The following is a 19,617-nucleotide window of genomic DNA, read 5'->3' on the forward strand; positions in this document are numbered from 1 at the left end:
TTTACACAAATAAACACATAATGGAAAAATAATCCTTTCATCACATAATTTCTTTTATTATTTTGTACACATTTCTAAACATTTATTTAACTTTCCTTTTTTGTAAAGCGCTCCACGTTACTGAAATGCTATTTAAATTGATTTTTATTATCATTAATATTGTTTTTTTCATTAAATGTTTATTGTTTGGACAAAAGAGAACAAAGGGACTACTGACGTTTCCTCTGATGAAAAGTCACCGCCTCGCTGTTGCCAGGCGACAACAAAACACTGATGGATGTTTTTCATAGAACAGTATTTTATATGAAAACCGGGTCGAGACTAAATTTAAGAACTCTGTTTTTTGCTAAGAATCAGAAAAGCTAAGTTCAAAATATCCACATTATCTGACCGCTATCTATAGATCCGAAAGTATATTTAATTTGGCTGAGATGATGAACTACAAAGAACTTGTGATCGAGGTCTCGAGGCTCCTGGACGAGTTTCAAGAAGACAAACAATGCATTGATAGTTTTACAGAGGAGACTGCCAAGGATCTTAAGGTATTCTCTTCTAACTGTTCTCCTCCATATGCATATTGCCCATAGTGATCGCTATGCATTATTAAGTTATTAATTACTGTAATTTTTTTACTTTCTTTCATTGAAAAAGTAAAGTAAGGGATTACTCTTCATTTTTATGTAATTTAATTGCAGTTAGTTCTGATGTAACTGCATTACAATTTATGTTATTAATGTACCATTCTCCCTTTAAGAACTGTGGCCAGTTTAAGATTAATTTATGCCATTTTATTTTTTATTTGAGAGCAGATTCATTCTTGTGTTGTTGAACTGGTTGGTGATTAACTAAGTAATGCAATAGAGAGAGTTGAACAGTAGTAGTTAGTACATGAATATGTAATTAGTAGCTAATTAATGACTATTTTAGAGTAACTTACACAACACTGTTCTTCACTAGAGACTAATATAAATCATAGTCTCACGTCTTCTGTCTTTTAGAATCTCTCCTCTTCTGATCAGAAGTTTATTATTGATACGTTGTATGGATGTATCATGCACAAAAAGCTTTTGGATGTTGTGGTCAACATCTTTTACAATCACCATGGAAAGAAATTATTCAGAGTGGATCGAAACCTATTCATTGGTAAATATATTTTGTTAATATATTACAAATAATTATTTTTTTCCCCTCTCAAACTACTGATGGTAATATACTATAGGCTATACTATAACCCAACTAATGTTTCTTTTTCTTATGAAGTTAAATTAGATTCAGGCCTTCAGAAAGGTAACAGAACCAATTTTGTCTTGTGTTTGATTTTCTCAGTTGTCTGTTATCTCGCCATGTTCTGTCTTGATGATCTTGGCCTGGATCATTTCAGTAGAATTATCAAGTCTCTAGACATCTCAAAAATGCACAAAGTAAGCAAAACACATGTACTATACACATAAATCCTTTATGTGCACTATTTTATGGACCAGTTTATTATTATGGACCATCAAATAATATTAATCTAGAAAAAAAGACTGAAAATTGAATAGTACCTGAATATAAAGTACTGATATTTCAGCATTGTATTATACATTTACTCATTCTTTGCTTTCCCAGTTCCTGAGCTTTTTCTTTAATATCAGCAACCTCTCAACACACATCCAGAGGGAATGGAGTCACATCTATGATGCTGTTGTTGTAGATAATAACTGGATCACCCCTTTGCTGAGGTAAAAAATAATAAGAAATAAGAAAGAGTGTTTATTAATGCTGTATATCACATTATTTGACAGTGTGATGCACACTTGGTACCTTTAGCTGATGTGACCTTAAAAACTGGTATTGCATTAAATCACACTATGAAAAAAATAAAAACATATCCCAAATTATTTGTGTCTGTATGTCATCAGTTGAATTGAATTGAATCACTCAGTTATTAATGAGAGTATGAGGTAAGAGTAAAGGATGTGGCTCATTCATTGTTTCCTGATGCCAGAACATGTAACAATGAGATCTTGCTCTAAAAAAGCCTTTGCAGTTTTATTTCTGTTATTTATTAATAGCTGTTAGCAAGCATTGTGCTGAAGTCCTTATTCTTATTGTCAGATGGTGCAATGAGATTGAGGTGCTGTTGGATCAGCTTGCCAAAAAAATGGGCAGAGGTAATCTGCCAAAAAAATCTCCCAGGAAAAATACTAAACAAAGGGAATTTGATCTGACCCAGCCCAAAGCTCGACCGCTCCCTGTTCCTGAAGTCATTCCACAGCAGGATAAGTCCAAGCCGGCAAGTATATAAATACTTGAAATAATGGAGTATTTAATTTATGAGTCACAAAATAAATAATGGTTCATAAATGTAATATATTAGTACTCTCAGTTTCTATTAATTAAAAAATTAAAAACAAGCAGCGTTATAATTACAGCAGAAATATGAGATGTGGCTTTCAAATATTGCGTTGGACAATGGGGGCCTTTGAGTCAAAAAAGCTGAGAACCACTGCATTATTTATGACATTGTTCACTTAGATGGTAAAATTATGTTGATTGTAACATTTGCTTGCCTCCTTCCTCAGGTACCAACCACAACTCACAGATCTCCAAAGGAACCAGAGATTCTGGATGATATGAAGCAGAGGAACAGACAGAAAGCTTTAGTAAGCCCAATCAGAGAGATACTGGGAAGCAAACTGCTTTTAGTTTTGTCAGCGTTATTACATTAATTTGCTTTCAGACCTTACCTTATGATGTTTTTTACTTTCTCCATAGCAAATCCTGAATGAAGCAAACTCTCAGCAGTTCAGATGTGCAAATCCGCAGAAATCTGAGAAAACTCAAGTTAGTGTGTTACAGCACAACTGAATTGAGCTGTTTTTTCTTCAATGCTTTAGCATCAAAGAATTCAAAAGCTATAAATGTTTATATTTCCTGATAAACAGAATGTAATATCCCAGATTCTTCAAAGCCATGATGCTGAACTCCAATTTGACAAGCTTTATACTTCTGGAAGCCCTGCCACCCAAAAGGTAATATGGACTAGATTAAACATGCATTGATAAAAGTTTCTTGACACATAAACCATGTGCTTTTGAACCTATTTTCTTCTACTGAGGACCTTTGTGGTGTTAAAAAGTGTGTGTTTATGACGGCACAGATAAACAGCTTACCTGTCAGACTGAACACAACAGCCATACTGCGAGAGGGAGCTTTATACAATCGTCAGCTGGAAGAAGAGTTACAAAGGTAGAGTCACACTCTTCAATAGGAATCTGATTTTGTTATTTTTCTCTGTGCAATTACTCAGATGAATTCCAAATTATTTAGACTAATTATCTCAAATTATTCATCATTATTCCAAAGCACTGAGAAGCAGCTAAATAGCATATTAAAGAAAAAAAAAATCTGTCATCATTTACGCACATATTTACAAAACATATTTTTTCTATGAAACACAATAGGAGACATTAAAAAAGGCAAGAAGCACCATAAACTGTGTAGTATATAGTTAATATTTTGCACTATTTCTATGTGACTAATCAAATAAGTATATGGCATTGGCTCATTTGTACAATAGGAGCTTCCTTGCTGGTACAGATCCTCTCAGATCAGTACAACTTTGTTTGGGTAAGGGAACAAAAATCAGATTTTATAGTGGTAATCTAAGGTGTACCACAAGGCTCAAAGTTAGGTCCTTTGCCCTTTTAAAGATCAGATTTTGCGAGAAACAAACAAACCAGAAGAAATCTCAAATTTCATTTACATACAGTATATTTAAATATGGCACATGGGAACATCATACTAAGACACCTGGTCTGGCAACAATATTGCAATAGGCCATTGTTTCTTGAGTTGTGTGACTACATTTATGGTTCTTCTAGGGTTACTTGGAAAATCATTAAATAAATGTGAGATCATAAAATTTTGGGGTGAGCTAACCCTTCAAGGTCAATCATAAAAGTCAGAGCATTTTCCACAACATTCCTGCCACGGTTTAGGAAAAATCCTTATGTGTTCTAATGTATATGTATTTTGGTGTTCAGATTAGAGCGATTATCGCAGGGTGCAAGTGAGCCATCTGCGTTCCTGCAGTGGCAGAAGGAGATGAAGGAGAAGGATCTGCAGGAAGAACTAGCTGAGCTGGAGCGCCGAAGACTGGAGGGACGGATCAGCCATGAAGAGGCAGTTCTTGCACGAGAACGTGTCTTGGAGCATAACCACCATAAAGCTCAGCAGACTAAAGAGGAGGTGATGTCATAATAAACATCAGTGTTTACAGCAATACATAACTCAGTCTGTATTATGTTTATGATGATAAAATGTGTGATTCAGACTGCTGAGCTCATGCGCAAGTATGCAGAGAAGCGTCTGAATGAGGAGAAGGAAATGAGAGAGCTGGTCCAACAAGTGGCCAATGGTCACAAGAACTCCAAAGCTGCCAAAGCTAAGCTGCAAGAAATTAAACAACGAATAGGTAAAAAAAGTGTTATACGTATAGCATAACATTTTTGCAAAGCATTAAATGATAATAAATACACACTACATTGTTTCGAACCAGTTAAGGAGGTCTCAGAGCACAGCAGGGAACTCCTCAGCCAGGCTCTGGAGGAAGCCCAGGCTGAGCTAAGCAGGAAGATGGAGCTTATCCGTCAGATTCGTGCTTTTGAGTCAGTACCTCTGGTCAGACAAAAGTTTGTGGACGACACTGAGGTTAGTCAATTATAATCTTAAATTTATAAAACCCCAAAATTTATCATGTACACTACAAGTCAGTGATTTTGATGCAATGGACACAATTTGCGTTTCATGATCTTTAAAAACTCAGACTGCGGGTCACGATTTGCTGTGTGAGATGTCTCTGGTGGAGCTGCGGGAGCGTTTGGCACTCCTGAGAGAGTCAGAGCAGTGCGAGCTGGAGGACAGAAGACAGCGCATCTTTCAGGAGAAACAGCTCAAAGAGCAGCTACTGCTAGAACAGCTGGACAATATCTCTCTACGCAGAAGTCTAGCAGAACAGGCCGCTTTGCGCAGGTAACATACTGGCCCTATCACACCTGTTCCTGCATCAACATAGTTGGGTCCGAAAGAAAACGTGGACATTGAAAATGTTTCTATTTAAACCTGGGAAAAAAAGACAAGACAGATGATTACACTTATGGACAGGCACTAGCCTGGCTCAAATCCTCCCTCTTAGATCTCTGACTTTGTTTGGGTAAAGGAACAGACATCTGATCTTACAGTGGTAAAGTATGGTGTGCCACAAGGCTCTGTATTGGGTCCTTTGCCCTTTTAAAGATCTGGTTTTGAACTTCACGTTAATTCTTCAATCTAACTTTTCACCTATAATTATGCTGCTATACAATGAAAAAAATGTAAATTAGAAAAATGCTAAATATTTTCACTTGTGGTCTATGTGGTGGTAAAAAAAAAAAAAAAAAAAAAGGGCTGACAGATTTCTGTTTTGTTTCACAGTCAAGAAGAGAAAAGGATGAGAAATGAACTGTGGGAGGCTGTCAGTAGAGATGAGAGAGTGCTGACCCTAAAGAAGACCCTGGAGCTGAAACAACAGGAAAGACAAAAGAGAAAAACTGAAAAAAACAGTATGAAGAAAAATGAGCAGGTGCTTCCACTCACAGTGAAGACCACCCTCAACAAAAAGGTGAGAATAGACTAGAACACACTCCTTGAGCCACAAATTTTGCTTAACACTTCCAATGTTTAATATTGTGTTACATTTTGCCATTAAATGACACAAGCAGCAGGTTCTTGAGGAACAGCATTGGCAGGAGTTGGAGCGCAATTTGGAACAACAGATTTATGGGACCTTGCAGCAGTCATCTAAAAAAAATGGTGCTGGCCAGAAACACAGGCGAGTTTACTGATAAATGTGATAAATGTTTTGAACGAGCAGAAGAAACTGATATTGTAAAATGTCTAGGAATTATTTAAAAATAAAAAGTAATAATAATAATTGTTATTAATATTTTAAGTTGCTTTTTAGGTCATCTAACACAGGCCTGGTTGATGTTACCCAAATAATTTGGGAAGAAAAGCAGATTTACTGTTGAGAGAACTGTTTTTGCTGTGGAAATTAAACTGAATGGTTGCACAAGTTTTTTTTTTCCCATACTGAAATATTTCTAAATCAAAATATTACAGTAAAGGTCTTCTCTGTATTGAATAAGGACACCAGAATAAACCAGATTAGTACAACTTTTTAATGTTGTTCCATTTCATTTTTAGCACAATTACTAAAAATATATTTTCCTAGATTAATGCCCAAAGAAAACTTGATAAAGAGTGAATTACTCTAAAACAGGGCTGGAGGTCCTGGAGGGCCGGTGTCCCGCAGAGTTTAGCTCCAACCCTAATTAAACACACCTGAAGCAGCTAATCAAGCTCTTACTAGGCATACTAGAAGCTTCCATGCAGGTGTGTTGAGGCAAGATGGAGCTAAACTCTGCAGGACACCGGCCCTCCAGGACCGAGTTTGGACAGCCCTGCTCTAAAACAACTGAAATAGAACAGTTCCAAACAACAGAAACCATGTATTGCACAAGAAGTACCATAACATGAATTATCTTGAAAATAATCTACAACATTTAGTGGAATGCATTGTGTGTGTGCTACTTAAACATTCAGAAGTGTACATAAATGAAACAATGATAGTAAACAAATCGTAAATTTACCCAAGACCTTTTCATACTGTACCCTACGTACAGTGTTTCATAGTGCTCAGACCTTGTATAAAAAAATTAACTATTTTAACTACTTGATCCAGTACAACAGTATGAAGATTAAACCTTAGTGTCTAACATGAAAAATAAGTTAAACTGTTATTTACCTGATTAGAGGTTTCAACTGCATAAAAACAAAAACAATTATCCAGTTCCTGATGCATCTTCCTTCACCTACTGATATTTTAAGGAAAACTAGAAAACATGCACCTGTTTTCATACTACTACATATTTTGACATCATCAGTCATATAAAGGTAAAAATAAAAACACATACTAAAATGATGCAGCAGCTGCCAGCCAAAAGTGCTTGTTTGTAGTGGTTACATCATGAGTGGTTATTACAGACAACTAGCTTTATAAGACATGATATTCACGTGACTTTAACAGTAAATCAAGATTGAAATGAACTGGGTCATCATTGAGTCATGAAGATGAAAACTGTTGTTTTAAAAACAATTCAAATGGTAAGACTTTACACAAAGTAGCAAATTTTATCTCATTCTGGTTACTCAAGCTAGAACAAACAAGGAAGGCCATTTATACATTCACTCCCAGCATTCTCTTGGCCCCTTGATATGATCAATGAAAGGACAAGAGGGAGTTGTGAATCCAAGGACATCTCCTTATGAATCCAAGGACATTTCATCTTTCCATAGCAGATCATTAATCAAAGAGATGTCTCGCGCCTCATTAATTCACCAGGCTTTTGGGTTCATCTTCTCTCTGAATGACATCCTCAGTTTGCTTCTGGGGGCCGGCACAGGTGGCTGAGGGGCCTGACTGTATTCTTTTCCAGGATTTTCAGGTTTATCTGACTCGTCATCTCTTTTCTGAGGAACGCAAGGGTGCTGACAGGGCTCGATCCGTCCAAGGGGTGCGTTTTTGCTAGTGGATGTGTGGCTCTTCTGCAACTGCTGAATGATTGCAGAGAATTTAGCATCGAGCGAGGGTCGGCCCGTTCGAGGCCTCGCCCCCTTACAGTTCTCTTTCTCCTGATTGGAAAATACGCTGGTAGGCTGAACAAACGGTAATTTATCAGGAGGGGGTGGAGGTGCTCTCCTCTTCTTTTTGCTGGCCGTGACGGGACTCGTTATAGACTGATTGCTTTCTTTACCTGGTGACAGAACTGTTTTTTGTACCACCGTTGGCAGGGATCCTTCAAACAGTGCTGCCCAATGAGGAGGCTCTGTGTCCTCCTCCTGACCAATGAGAAAGCGCCCATCAGTTTCCTCAATCTTATTGTGAATTATGTCAGTCAAGCTCTCAAATTTCCCAGGGGACCCGATGCCTGAAAAGAATAAATTTTTAAACAAGCAATTAACAGAAATGATAGGAAGTTGGACTATAACTCCTCCCAATTCAGTCAAATGAATGATAAATACGTATATCCTTCATCACTCACTCAGATCATTATAAACGGAGTCAGCTTGCTTGGTGAGAAAGAGCGGGGGTTTGGGTGGTGTCACAACCTCAATTTCCATAAGCTTGTCACATGTGTGTTGCCACTGACCTAATAAATAAGTTCATATGAATTGTTTAGACATACACTTTAGCAAAAAAAGATTTCTGACAGATGTCAGGTGAACTTACTCTGGTCATAAATGTGCTGCCAGAGGGCGTCCAGCCACTCCTGCAAAACATCAGGGGTTTCAGTAATGAACACATGACTAGCAGAGTCTCCATTTCCTGGGTTTATCAGGTTGAGTCTAGTGCCAGTCCTCTGGTGGTCCTTTCCTACCACACGAATACGGGTGTCCTGCACGAACACACACACAACGCTGTACTACATATTTTATAATGGTTCTCCCATCTAATTAATCATGTAGCAGTGTATTCCAAGTAGTAAAGTTTTGTCTGTTGCTATTATTGCCATGACCTCTAAGGCCCGTTCACACAAAGGACGATAACTATAAAGATAACGATACAGTTCTAAAAATCGCTCTCAATATTAAAGAATAGCAGAGTTCACACCACAGCTATAACGATAAAGGCATAGAGAAACGATATCGTTGGAATCACTTACAGAAAGATTTTTTCCAGCTGATGAACGATAAAATCATTGACACCCAATCAGAATCCTACACGAGCTTGAGAATTTAAAGCTGCAGATGAGCGTGCGCTCAGAATAAACATACGATATCGTCCGCTGGTGTGAACGCTAATATCGTTATCTTTATAGTTATCGTTCTTGGTGTGGTGCGAGCTCATTTTCCCTATTTTTAAATTTAGATTACTCTTGTTGTGATTGAAGGCTTATTTTACAAAAGTTTAATAACACTGGAAGATCTTTAGCTAATTTTAATGTCCATTTTTCATATATTACAGTGGTGTGATCCCAAAATTAACTTTTAGTATTTAAAACAATTTACTTTAATATGCTCATTTTAAATTCATAGCCAAAACAGCCAATATAATTTAATATCTGATTCTGCTATTATTGGTCATAACCTATGGTTACTCGTTTTTGGTGTCAGGCCATATTGGTGAAGCAGAGCTATTTTAGGATTATTTATATACTTTTATAGTGTTTAACATTTTGTATGAGCTTTCATATTTTCTGTTTTTATTATAATTTTGCTAATTGTTTCATGTGCTTTTACCATTCATTTATTTTATATTTCTATATAGCTTCAATTTATTTTTATTTTAGTTTCAGTCATTTTAGCACAAATTATTTTATTTCAGTTAGGTGCCAAGGCAATATTTCTAATTATTGTTAAAGGTTTTTTAAAATGCAATATTTGGTCTATTTATTTCAAATAATAACAACACTGGTTCGAAGACAAACATCTTGTTCTTTTTGAATAAAGTACACTAATGAATCATGCATTGAGACCTGGATTTTCTTTTACAAACAAAGGCTTTTTTATTTTAAATTCAAACATAATCGCACACTTGATCTTAGACAAGAAAAATACATTGTGAAAAAAAAAAAAAAGACATGTTTCTTACCTTATTTATGGGAATAATGAGGCTGGGCTTCACTTTTGCTTGGATTTCTTCAGGTGAATAATAGCATGATATCTGTCCGGCCTTCAGCACACAGTAAAGCTTACAGCAGCGCTGCAAACCCTCAATGCTTTGCTAAGTGAAAAATCAAAACGCTGATCTTACAAATTTAATTTTATTTAGAAATGTTAGTTTGAATTGTTGTGGCATATATTCTTTCTAGAAAACCACAAATTCCTGTCTCACCTGTTGGCTCAGGTATCCGCTCATCATGTCTTGTGTCATGCAGTCAGGTTGTGCCACCAGCTTACAGCACAAGTTACCATATAACGGCAGCCATGACGAAGCCTCCACTGACAGACCAATGGCAAAAAAGTCAATCAGAACCACGATGCAAGTCAATTATTAAAATGTGGCTTGTTTGCGCTTACCGTTTTGCAGGATTATAAGGGAATGAGACTGGAAAGATCCCTCTGCCTGCTCCAAACCCAATGTGGTGTACGCCAACAATGAGTATCGAGCACCTCTGTCACAAAGAAAGAAACCGAAATTACAGACATTTTACTAATATTATTAATTTAACAAAAAATACTTAAAAAGGGTAATGAACATAATATCCATCCTTGCATACAGTGGTATTGGGTTGGACTGGAGGAAAGTGTCCGGATCTCCTCCATCCAGAAGAGGACAGTGTTTCCTGCCTGAGGATCTGCCAAAAGAGGAGCGCAGCTTCCTGGCTAGTTTTTTTGGAGTGTTGACCAAGGTTGTTTCCTCCTCCAGTCCACAGCTATACAGCTCAAATGTTAGTTCAAAGTCCGGATTAGCTTCAGAGCTGTTGAAAATATTGAAACTGAGCTCAGAACTCAGAGACCATTCAACATTCAGGTCATTCAAGCTCGTTTAAACAATATAGTTCTCAAATCACTATAGATTTGCCAGAGTGAAATAGGGAAAGCTGAGGACTTACAAAATTGAGACACCTTCAAAGCAAATATCAGTCATTGAGGGATCTGCAATCACCATTTCAGTGTCAAAAACCTCTGAGCCAATCTTCATCAAACAGAAAACTGCCATCCGCTGCACATCTGTTGGGTTCAGATACACATGACATCAGCATAAACGGCTATATGAACATATTTACAATTTAAAACACCTGGTTTACATTTTAATATATAAACGTTTAATTTTTGCAGTCTTCATTGTCACATATTGCTCATCAATTTTGGAAACAGTTGCTTAGCATTTTTGAGGAAACAGTGATCAGTTTTTTTTTTTTTTTCAAGATTCTTTGATGAATAGAGCAGCATTTATTTAATATAGTGTTTGTAACATTATAAAATGTCTTTACTGTCATTTTTGATCAATAAAAAGCCCTGTTACTTGATAAAGTAATTAACTTCTTAAAACCTTTGAATGGTAATAATGTGCAAGCAAAGCCATACATTTATTACAATTAATAAAAGTCAAAACGGGCACCACTTATTCATAACATTAGCAAGGATATGATATTTTTATAATAATTACAATATAAAACCGGCACTTACTCCCTTTGCTGTTAAAATGTTCTGTATCTTTCCAAAACAATGGAATTCGTAGGCCTGGATAAGCAAAAGAAAAATACATGAACCAAAGATAAACTAATACTAATTCAAAATTAATACAGTTATAAAAAGAGAAAAGTTGTTAACTCACCAGATATGGCTACCTTTCCCTTACAAGGGATTTGGTCCAGAGAGTCTGCAGACCTAAAATAAAGGAAACAAGAATTTTAATGACCATTTATTTCTTATATGCATGTCTGATAATAATTTATATTAAAAATCAAACAACTTTCCACTAAATACTCTCAGCAAAAAAACATCTGGCAAAACACCTGCTGCTCTAACCTTCTGATGTCCTGCTGCTCCTTCCTCCTCTGGGCTTCACTCATGTAGGCTTTAATTCGGGCATTACAGGTTAACAGACTCCTGGAAGCATCCAACACCTGCTCTTTTTTAGTGCTGGCAACCAGAAGCTTGTAAGCCCCAGCTCTCATCCGCATCTCAAACTCCAACTTCTCCTGAATATCACAGTCCTGTTGAAAAGATACAATCCATCACTCAGGAGAAATGAAGTAGCTTTATGGACAAGTGCTCTCAAAACACAGTTCTGGGACAACTGGAAGAACGTACTGGGAGAGAACAACTCTACCAAACAATCTATTCTACAACAGTTCCTAAAGCAGGTGCATACTGATACATGAAGAGATGAGATTTAGGTATTGAGCACCACTGGTCTGTCTCTGGACACTGAAGACATTAAAATGATGCAATGAAGTAACCTCAAAACAGATGGAAGAGAAAAGGAGCTCACCCACCTCTAAACTCTTATTATATAAAAGGAAAAGCATGACACATGGATTGATGAAAGTCAGTTGAAGTAATGGAAGTCTGACTCATTTCTGCGAATCGGTTCTTTTGAACAGTTTGTTTTAAAACTTCGATTCAGTGATTCTTTTGTCCACCCATAATCATGTGACCCTGGTATATTACATTTAATCATTTAGCAGATGCTTTTATCCAAAGTGACTTACGAATGAGGACAACAGAAGCAATCAAAACCAACAAAAGAACAAAAAATATGTAAGGGCTGTGACAAGTCTCGGTTAGTTTGAATAACGCAGTACACGAAGTTTAAAAATAAAAGTAACTTAGATAGTAACGAAAAAAATAGAGTTCGCTAGTGTTAGAGTGAGATTTTTTTAATAAAAAGAAAACTAGTTAGAATAAAATAGATTTGGCTCCAGACGAATCAGACTTTGAGTCAGATGACTCGAGAACCGCTCGTAATGATTCAGTCCGATTCGTGAACGGATCGGTTCTGTGAATCGGTTCAGCAGATTTATTGAGGGAAAAGTCCGATTCACATGAATCGATTCGTTCACAAGAGTGGATAATGAAGAGTCGGACAAAAAAAAAACAACCGAAACACTAACACTTTCTAAGAAGCAATCCTAATTTTAGAGCTGTGTGATGATGTTTCATTATTAAATACGCCGATATAATTTATTTGCACCGGATCATGAACTGAACATCAGTGAAACATGATCACACCACACAGACTACCTTTAGTTTCTTAGAAATCTGTCGTATGTAACGTTACAACAAATTAATGTCTTCTATTATCAGCTGCGTGTCTTTCACGCTTCATATGTCTGTCTTCGTCCTGAGAAAGTATTTAATGAGTATTTAATTTAGTCTTGAATAATAACAATCGCATTCCAGACATAAAAAAAACAAAACATGAACTCACCTCGTTTTGAAAAAACATGTTTTCTCTTATTTTCTTTCTCTTAATCTCCATAGCGAGAGAGGAACACGGCGATACCGTGGACCGAGTAGCAATATTTCGTTTAAAATGTTGAATATCCCGCGGCGGATCCATACTGGCCTCTACCTGAAGACAAGCCCCTCTCCGAACAACAAACCAACGGATTACACAACCGCTAATCCACCAATCAGCTTCTTTCAAAGCTCTCCCTTGTCTACACAGCAGTTGGGCGATACCATTTTTAAATTCGGAAAGGTTGGAATAGCGATACAGCTAAGTAGGTTTGCATTTATAAGTTGGATTTATTAATACGTTTTTGTAGCATTAAAAATAATTAGTAATCAAATACATTTTAAGCATGTTTATGCAAATGCTTATGAAGTAGGTTTGCGTTATCACTGTGATTTTGTGCTCGTCTCCCCCGTCTGTCTTTAAATAGTTTAAACCGATGGTCTGCCGCACTGCATTCTAATGAATCCTCAACGTTCTGACCGAATCTTTTCAGTGATCGCGAGGCTTCTGGGTCTTTTTTAGATCGATTGTAATTTAATACATGATGCGATGACATTTTGCAAGCATTTTGAAAAGCGTATGAAAAGAAATCAATGTCACCTCCGTCGCTGCTGTCACGCTCATTCTTGACAACGTCGTTAGTACCCAGATGACTTCATACACCTAGATATCGTTTTACTGTATCTCAGGCAGAGAGGGTTACCAGAAATATCAAGCAACAGATAATCCGAAAGATCAACAGTTTGATTAAAGGTTACAATACACAATCCCACTGGAGCTCGTGCATTAAGGTATGGTTGCATGCTTGGTGTTATAGAAAATGTCAGATGACTACCTGTCTGATTTCATCGCCTGCTTGCATGATTTGCATGCATTTCTCCATAGCCTTTTTAGAAGATATAGAAAAATTATGGGTCATGTGAGATGACACGATCATCGGTTGATTTATGCATATTTAAACCATTAAAACAAATGCATTTGATCTCACCACCGAGGTGCATTGAATTTGATCTGAAGCATTGAGTCTTATGTGTTGATGTCAGTTTTCTGTCACCATCAGCATGCTGTCTTTTTTTGTGTTTCAGTAGAATACATTCATACATTGTGTCAGTGTTAGGCCTTGTGAAAAGCTTGCTAGATTAAAATAACCAGTTAGACAGCGAGGTTTGCAGACTAGTTGTCGACCGATATGGCCCGTGCCGATATCTAGTGGCCGATATAATATTGATATTGTCCGGGACAAATTGTCACACATTTACTCAATTAAATATTTGCCAGGTTAGGTTCATTTTAAATCAATTTGAATGACTTTACTTGCAGGGGCTAACAGCTCTTTTCTAACCAGATAACTATTGACCATTCATTAATTCTGGCATTAATGAAAAATAAAAAGTTTCACACATTACAAATTAATATTTTAATCTTAAAAACTATTTTTTTCAGTATAACTCAAAAATCCAAAGAATATTGGCATTATATGCAAATAATGTGCATTGAGAAAAAAAATACTTTACATATTTCTCAAAAATCATTACAATTATTTGTATTATATGCAAATAATGTGGAAAAATCACTACAAATATTTGCATTATATGCAAACATTATGCACTCACTTGGAATCAGTCAAGCAGACACTTTATCAGCACTGAAATGCATCAAATCACTAAAATGACCAAAAATACATTAATTAATCAGTTTGCATGATATATTTGTTTGCTAATGTACTGTAGATTCCTGTTTATGGTTGCAGAGGTGCCCACATTTTTTATTGAGGGCCACACATAAATGTAGCATTATTACATTTTTATTATTTCATTATTACAACTTTATTACATTAAAATAGTAGTTTTTAAAAAGTTAAATCCCTTTATATTCTGTATATTTCAAAAATAAAAAAGGTGAAGCAAAACGATAAATATTGAAGATATGCTTAAATGACATGTTTTCCCCTCTTGTGTTGTGGTTGGGCAAATCAAAGGTCATCAACTTTGGCCTGCGTGCCCTGGTTTGGGCATCTATGCGATACGGTATTTTTATATCCAAGAACTGGGATGCTAAATATGTAATATTTTTGTTTTTAGGTTATCTGTGTCATGCAGCAGAAAGTGTGCACACGCAACACAGCGCTGTTTGTGAAGAACGGGCAGGCGTGTGGAGCCGGAGCCCCTCCTCAACTTCCTTTCCGCTGCCCTCGATGTGGAGAGCACGAACGTTTCCACAGTCTTTCTTCTCTCAGAGCTCACCTAGAATACAGCCACCCGTTCCACACTAATCATGACATCGGCCTCCTATCCACAAGGGATCTCTCTAACACAGAGCGCACGGAAAGCTGCAAACCCTCCAATTCTCACATGCATAAAGTATGTGACGCCGGGACGAATACTAACTCCACTGCAAGAGGAGAGCACAAGCACTTATTCGGCGCTGACCAAACTCCATCGCAGCAGCCCGCAGAGCAAAAGCTCACGCCCCCAGAGAGGAGCCTCAGCGTTGGGGACACGTCGGCCGTAGCCGGAGCCGGACCCCTCTCGGCTCCTGTGCCGTCAGTGGAGAAGAGGCTGGAGGGAATGATGAGGACAGCCAATAGCAGCATGGAGCGACGTCTGCTGCGGCTGAGCTCAGAGCTGGCACAGACAGACACGGCTATCCTGTGTGAGCGCGCTCACTCGCATCACCTGGCCCAGGAGAAACAGGAAGTGCTGGAGCGAGAGCGGGCGCTCAGCAGACAAGTAGACGCCGCTGTGATGGTGATCGCCACACTCAGGCAGCAGCTCAGCATCTCGGAGCACGAGTTGGAGAGGAGAGAACAGTGAGTGAAAGATTTAAATATCATTTAACCTCTGTAAATGCAAGTTGACAGAACACAGTCCCCGTAATCAGATTTCTGGTTGACCATGGGTTTTGGGTGACCTACTGTATCACATCTGAAATGAAAAAAAAGACCTTTAAATGATCAACATGATAAAAACTTTGCTAAAGATTTGTTGTACACAATCTCCTCCATGCCTTCTGTCATCTGATGGATAGTTTGTACTTTTTAGCAAGTTAAAGTCCATTTAGTATACTTATAAAAAATGCCCCCCTTCAAGTTGTGTCTTTTTGCTGTGAAAGCTTTACAGATTTTTAGAAAGTAAGAATAACTTTCACATTGTTAGTTTTATATTGACTTACTGGACTGAAGCAAGTTAGGTTTACTTGGATGGTAAAGGATGAAATAAAGGATGAGGTTTCCAAGGATGGAAGAAATTGAAAGCTGTTAGGTTGGAATAACATGAGGGTGAGTGTATTATGATGAAATGGAGAAATTGTTCAGCCCTGCTGCTCATTTTTATATTGGTTTTCTTAAAGGTGCGGCAACAAGAAACAGAAGGAAACATATATGACTGAAAATATGAATAAAAAATGTCTCATAAAGCAGTTCTGTGATAACTACCTTTTACTGTATTGCAGGGAAGTTATTACCATCCAGAAGTTTCTGGAAGCAGCGGCGCAGCATGAGATGTGTGGGAAGGTTCGTTTGCGTGGGTTCATCGAGAGCCTCTTGCGGAGGATTTCCCTGGCCGAGAGACTACTGGAATATTATCAGAGCGCTCCCCACAGGCATTATTGCACGGCTCACTCTGTATGTCACCAAAATTGCCATAAAAATAAAAATGTGTATCTCATGCCTTAAACATTTATTTATATGTATATTTTTTTAAATGGCTTTCATACAATTGTTTTTTTCCACCCAATTTGTTTTTTATTTCGTTATTTTTTTAAATATAATTCATTTTGGATCTTGAATATTAAGTTTTCTTTAGGCTACTCCATTTGACGTAAACAAAATGCATTTTCATAAAAAGGTCAAATCTGATATAAAAAAAAAGCTTGATGACATTTTATAATAATTAAAAATGTACATTAATAATAATACAAAGACCATGCCTATATTTAAAGATTTTTTGCTTCTTTTTTTTTTTTTTTACAATCTCCAAACAGAATTTTTCACATTAAGCCCTCCAAAAATGATAGAATGACTTATATTTCAGAAACTGAAAAGGTATTTTTATATGAAATATGTATTTTTATATGATTTGCTTTTTCAGTGTATTTTTAAACAAGAGTGTCAAGTCATTGACCCATGTACTGATGTAAAAAAGGAATTTCAATAATGAATCACCTGATGTGACCCACTTGTATGATTTTCCAGGATTGCAATAATGAACTTCTATTTCCGAAATATGTCAGTCCTCTGCATTTCTCTAATTTGTCATTATTTCAGGTGCCTCTGCCATCAGAGCTCGGTCCACATAGAATAACACAAAGCAGGTATTGCATTATTGGTTTTACTTTAAGAAGGAAAGTCACATTACTCCAGTAATGAGTAATTCCTGTAACCATTTAACCTCTAGTTTCCTATACTTAACAACCAGCAGAACATTTTCAGAGCACTTCAATATAAATCATGCCCTTATTTGACTCAGGGCACTCGTTTGGCTTGTAGTAGACAGGATGTCCCCTCTAAGTAATTCATGATATCCTATCAAGACAGTAGAAGATCATGTTGCCCTGCCATAAATAATGATTACCCTTCTTTTCCATTTAATCAGTCTTAAATATTAAATACACTTGGTTCATATGTGTGTTGGTTGGATGATAATAATTGTCTTATGTTGCCGTTCTTTGACATCAGGTCTTCAGGAGACCATCTTGAGCAGGATGAAGAGCAGCAGTTGCTTGGTCAGTCTGAATGGGGACTGTCTAAAGGTTCTTCTGGAAGACTGGGTTACGACAGCTGGTCCCAGCGGAGGTCAGATGGGTACGAGGTTTAGGGACAGAAGTGGAGCTTAGCAATGAATGTACATGCAAATAACACTATTTCAAACATTACTGAAATATGTTGAATATATTAATAATTATACAGTGGGGTCCAAAGTCTGAAACCAGATTGAATATCTTTTTTTTATGATTATTTATTATTTTTTTGTAATTACAATAGGTAGTGTTTTTTTAATGAATATTATTTATGTGGCACATACTTGTTTTTTTTTTTAGCAAGGATTCATTAAATTGATCAAAAGTGACAGTAAAGACATTTCTAACAATTAACAAGATTTATGTTTCAAATAAATGCCAATAAATCTTAATAAATGATAAATAAATACAATTAATATTTTAATGAATTAAATTAAGAAATAAATCTTTCTGTTCTTAAGAATTCTGAAGCAAAGTACCACCATTTCCACAAAAATATTAACGGCAATTGTTTTAAACATTTTAAAGGTAAGAAATGTTACTTGAGCACCAAAATCAGCATATTATTATGATTTCTGAAGGATCATGTGACACTGAAGACTGGCGTAATGATGCTGAAAATCCAGCTTTGCCATATCAGGAATAAATTACATTTTAAAATATATTCAAATAGAAAAATCATTTTAAATCATAAAATTTCACAATGCTTTTTACTGCATTTTTGATTAAATAACAAATCTTCATATCTAAACATTGTCATATGAACACAACCAGTCAGTAATTAAACTGATTTAAGTTTCACAGAAGTACTGAAAAACATAACTGGAAGTAATGATAACTTGCAGTTGAGTAGGTGAGTCAGATGTTGATATAGTAACCATAATGACTGATTTATTGAGTTTCCATGATTACAAGAACCTGACTACTCCAGTCGGCCTGTATGTTTGTTTTTACATGCAAGATCATTTCAGGTTGCCAAATACTAAGTTGATATTCATGTTAAATTGTCACTAGAAACAGACTTTTGGACACCACTGTATGTAAATATGAGTTATACAAAAGCCCAAAAAACAACAGCGATGTCCAGCTACAGATGGCAGATTAGTTATTTGATTCTTGAATGTGATTATGGTCCATCTGTCAAATATTTTAACTATAAGATTGGCTGTAGAATGAACACATGGTGAAGCTGCCCTTTAATTCAAATAGATACAGCTGTCATTGCTGTCAAGTTGCTAACATGAAGTGAAGCTATAGTTAGTAATGTTACATGCTTGTTGTTTTCTAACTAACACTACTGTTCAGGAAAATTAATGTAGTTATATATTATCTAAATGCAGGATGATGTTAAAATACAACCTGTGCCGTACAGGTCGGATCTTATGCCACTTTAAGCTTGTAGTTTGTCCACAAACTTTCTCTCATTGAAAATGCACTGTTTCAGCAAGAAGAAAACGTATGTAGCAAATTTCAAAATCATTTACTTGGGTCTGTTTTTGTTGTTGTGTATTTTAAATAGTGGTGCTACATTTTAAGGGATGAATATACATTTCCCTGCTTATGTTAGCCAGCCTCATTAGAAGGAGAGAAAGAGGAAACAATAGCAGAGAAGAAAGTTCTCTTTTGTTTTAAAACATGCAGCTATTGGAATATGTATAGATGTTGTTAAGTGTTCTTAAATTAATTGCCAAGAAGTTTGATAAGAGATCCTTTTTGCCATTCTGTACAATTGGAGCAATGGCACTTATGGTCTTTGGCTGAACCGTGGAACGGTTCTGTAAAGGAATGTACTTTTATTTAAAGCTGCAGTCTGTAAATTTCGCCTCTTTGTCGCCATCTCTGTTTGAAAACCTGGAATTGCAGCTTTGTGCGGAATTATCTTCCAT

At 36.5% G+C, this 19,617-nt stretch overlaps 3 protein-coding genes across 4 annotated transcripts; 2 read left to right on the forward strand and 1 right to left on the reverse strand.

Moving 5' to 3' along the window:
* Positions 1-248: 248 nt before the first annotated feature.
* Positions 249-6,196, forward strand: cfap99 (cilia and flagella associated protein 99). Its single transcript, XM_079443986.1, has 16 exons — positions 249-542; positions 999-1,143; positions 1,327-1,421; positions 1,609-1,721; positions 2,098-2,275; positions 2,565-2,645; positions 2,758-2,826; positions 2,928-3,014; positions 3,143-3,231; positions 4,029-4,233; positions 4,318-4,459; positions 4,544-4,695; positions 4,811-5,016; positions 5,458-5,644; positions 5,745-5,854; positions 5,987-6,196. Exons 1-16 carry the CDS (start codon positions 432-434, stop codon positions 6,051-6,053), a joined length of 2,037 nt encoding a protein of 678 aa, XP_079300112.1. The 5' UTR covers positions 249-431; the 3' UTR covers positions 6,054-6,196.
* A 1,223-nt stretch (positions 6,197-7,419) lies between these two features.
* LOC306886683 (rhotekin-2-like) lies at positions 7,420-13,158 on the reverse strand (the record flags this gene model as incomplete). Its single annotated transcript, XM_079443987.1, has 12 exons — positions 12,965-13,158; positions 11,560-11,747; positions 11,366-11,418; positions 11,218-11,271; positions 10,641-10,758; positions 10,305-10,505; positions 10,105-10,199; positions 9,920-10,026; positions 9,677-9,808; positions 8,315-8,480; positions 8,127-8,234; positions 7,420-8,012 (listed from the first exon to the last, which is right to left on the reverse strand). Exons 1-12 carry the CDS (start codon positions 13,094-13,096, stop codon positions 7,420-7,422), a joined length of 1,947 nt encoding a protein of 648 aa, XP_079300113.1. The 5' UTR covers positions 13,097-13,158.
* A 279-nt stretch (positions 13,159-13,437) lies between these two features.
* znf365 (zinc finger protein 365) lies at positions 13,438-17,808 on the forward strand (the record flags this gene model as incomplete). Of its 2 annotated transcripts, XM_079443991.1 has the most annotated exons (4): positions 15,088-15,803; positions 16,445-16,616; positions 17,259-17,305; positions 17,670-17,808. In XM_079443991.1, the coding sequence occupies 4 exons, from the start codon at positions 15,088-15,090 to the stop codon at positions 17,806-17,808; spliced, it is 1,074 nt and encodes a 357-aa protein (XP_079300117.1). The 2 variants fall into 2 exon arrangements, with proteins under 2 accessions (XP_079300118.1, XP_079300117.1); XM_079443992.1 differs by lacking the exons at positions 17,259-17,305; positions 17,670-17,808 and adding an exon at positions 13,438-13,785 and having other exon boundaries at positions 15,076-15,803; positions 16,445-17,212.
* Between the last annotated feature and the right edge of the window lie 1,809 nt (positions 17,809-19,617).

This window comes from Barbus barbus, assembly GCF_936440315.1.
Source record: "Barbus barbus genome assembly, chromosome: 20".
In the NCBI taxonomy this organism is placed as follows: domain Eukaryota; kingdom Metazoa; phylum Chordata; class Actinopteri; order Cypriniformes; family Cyprinidae; genus Barbus; species Barbus barbus.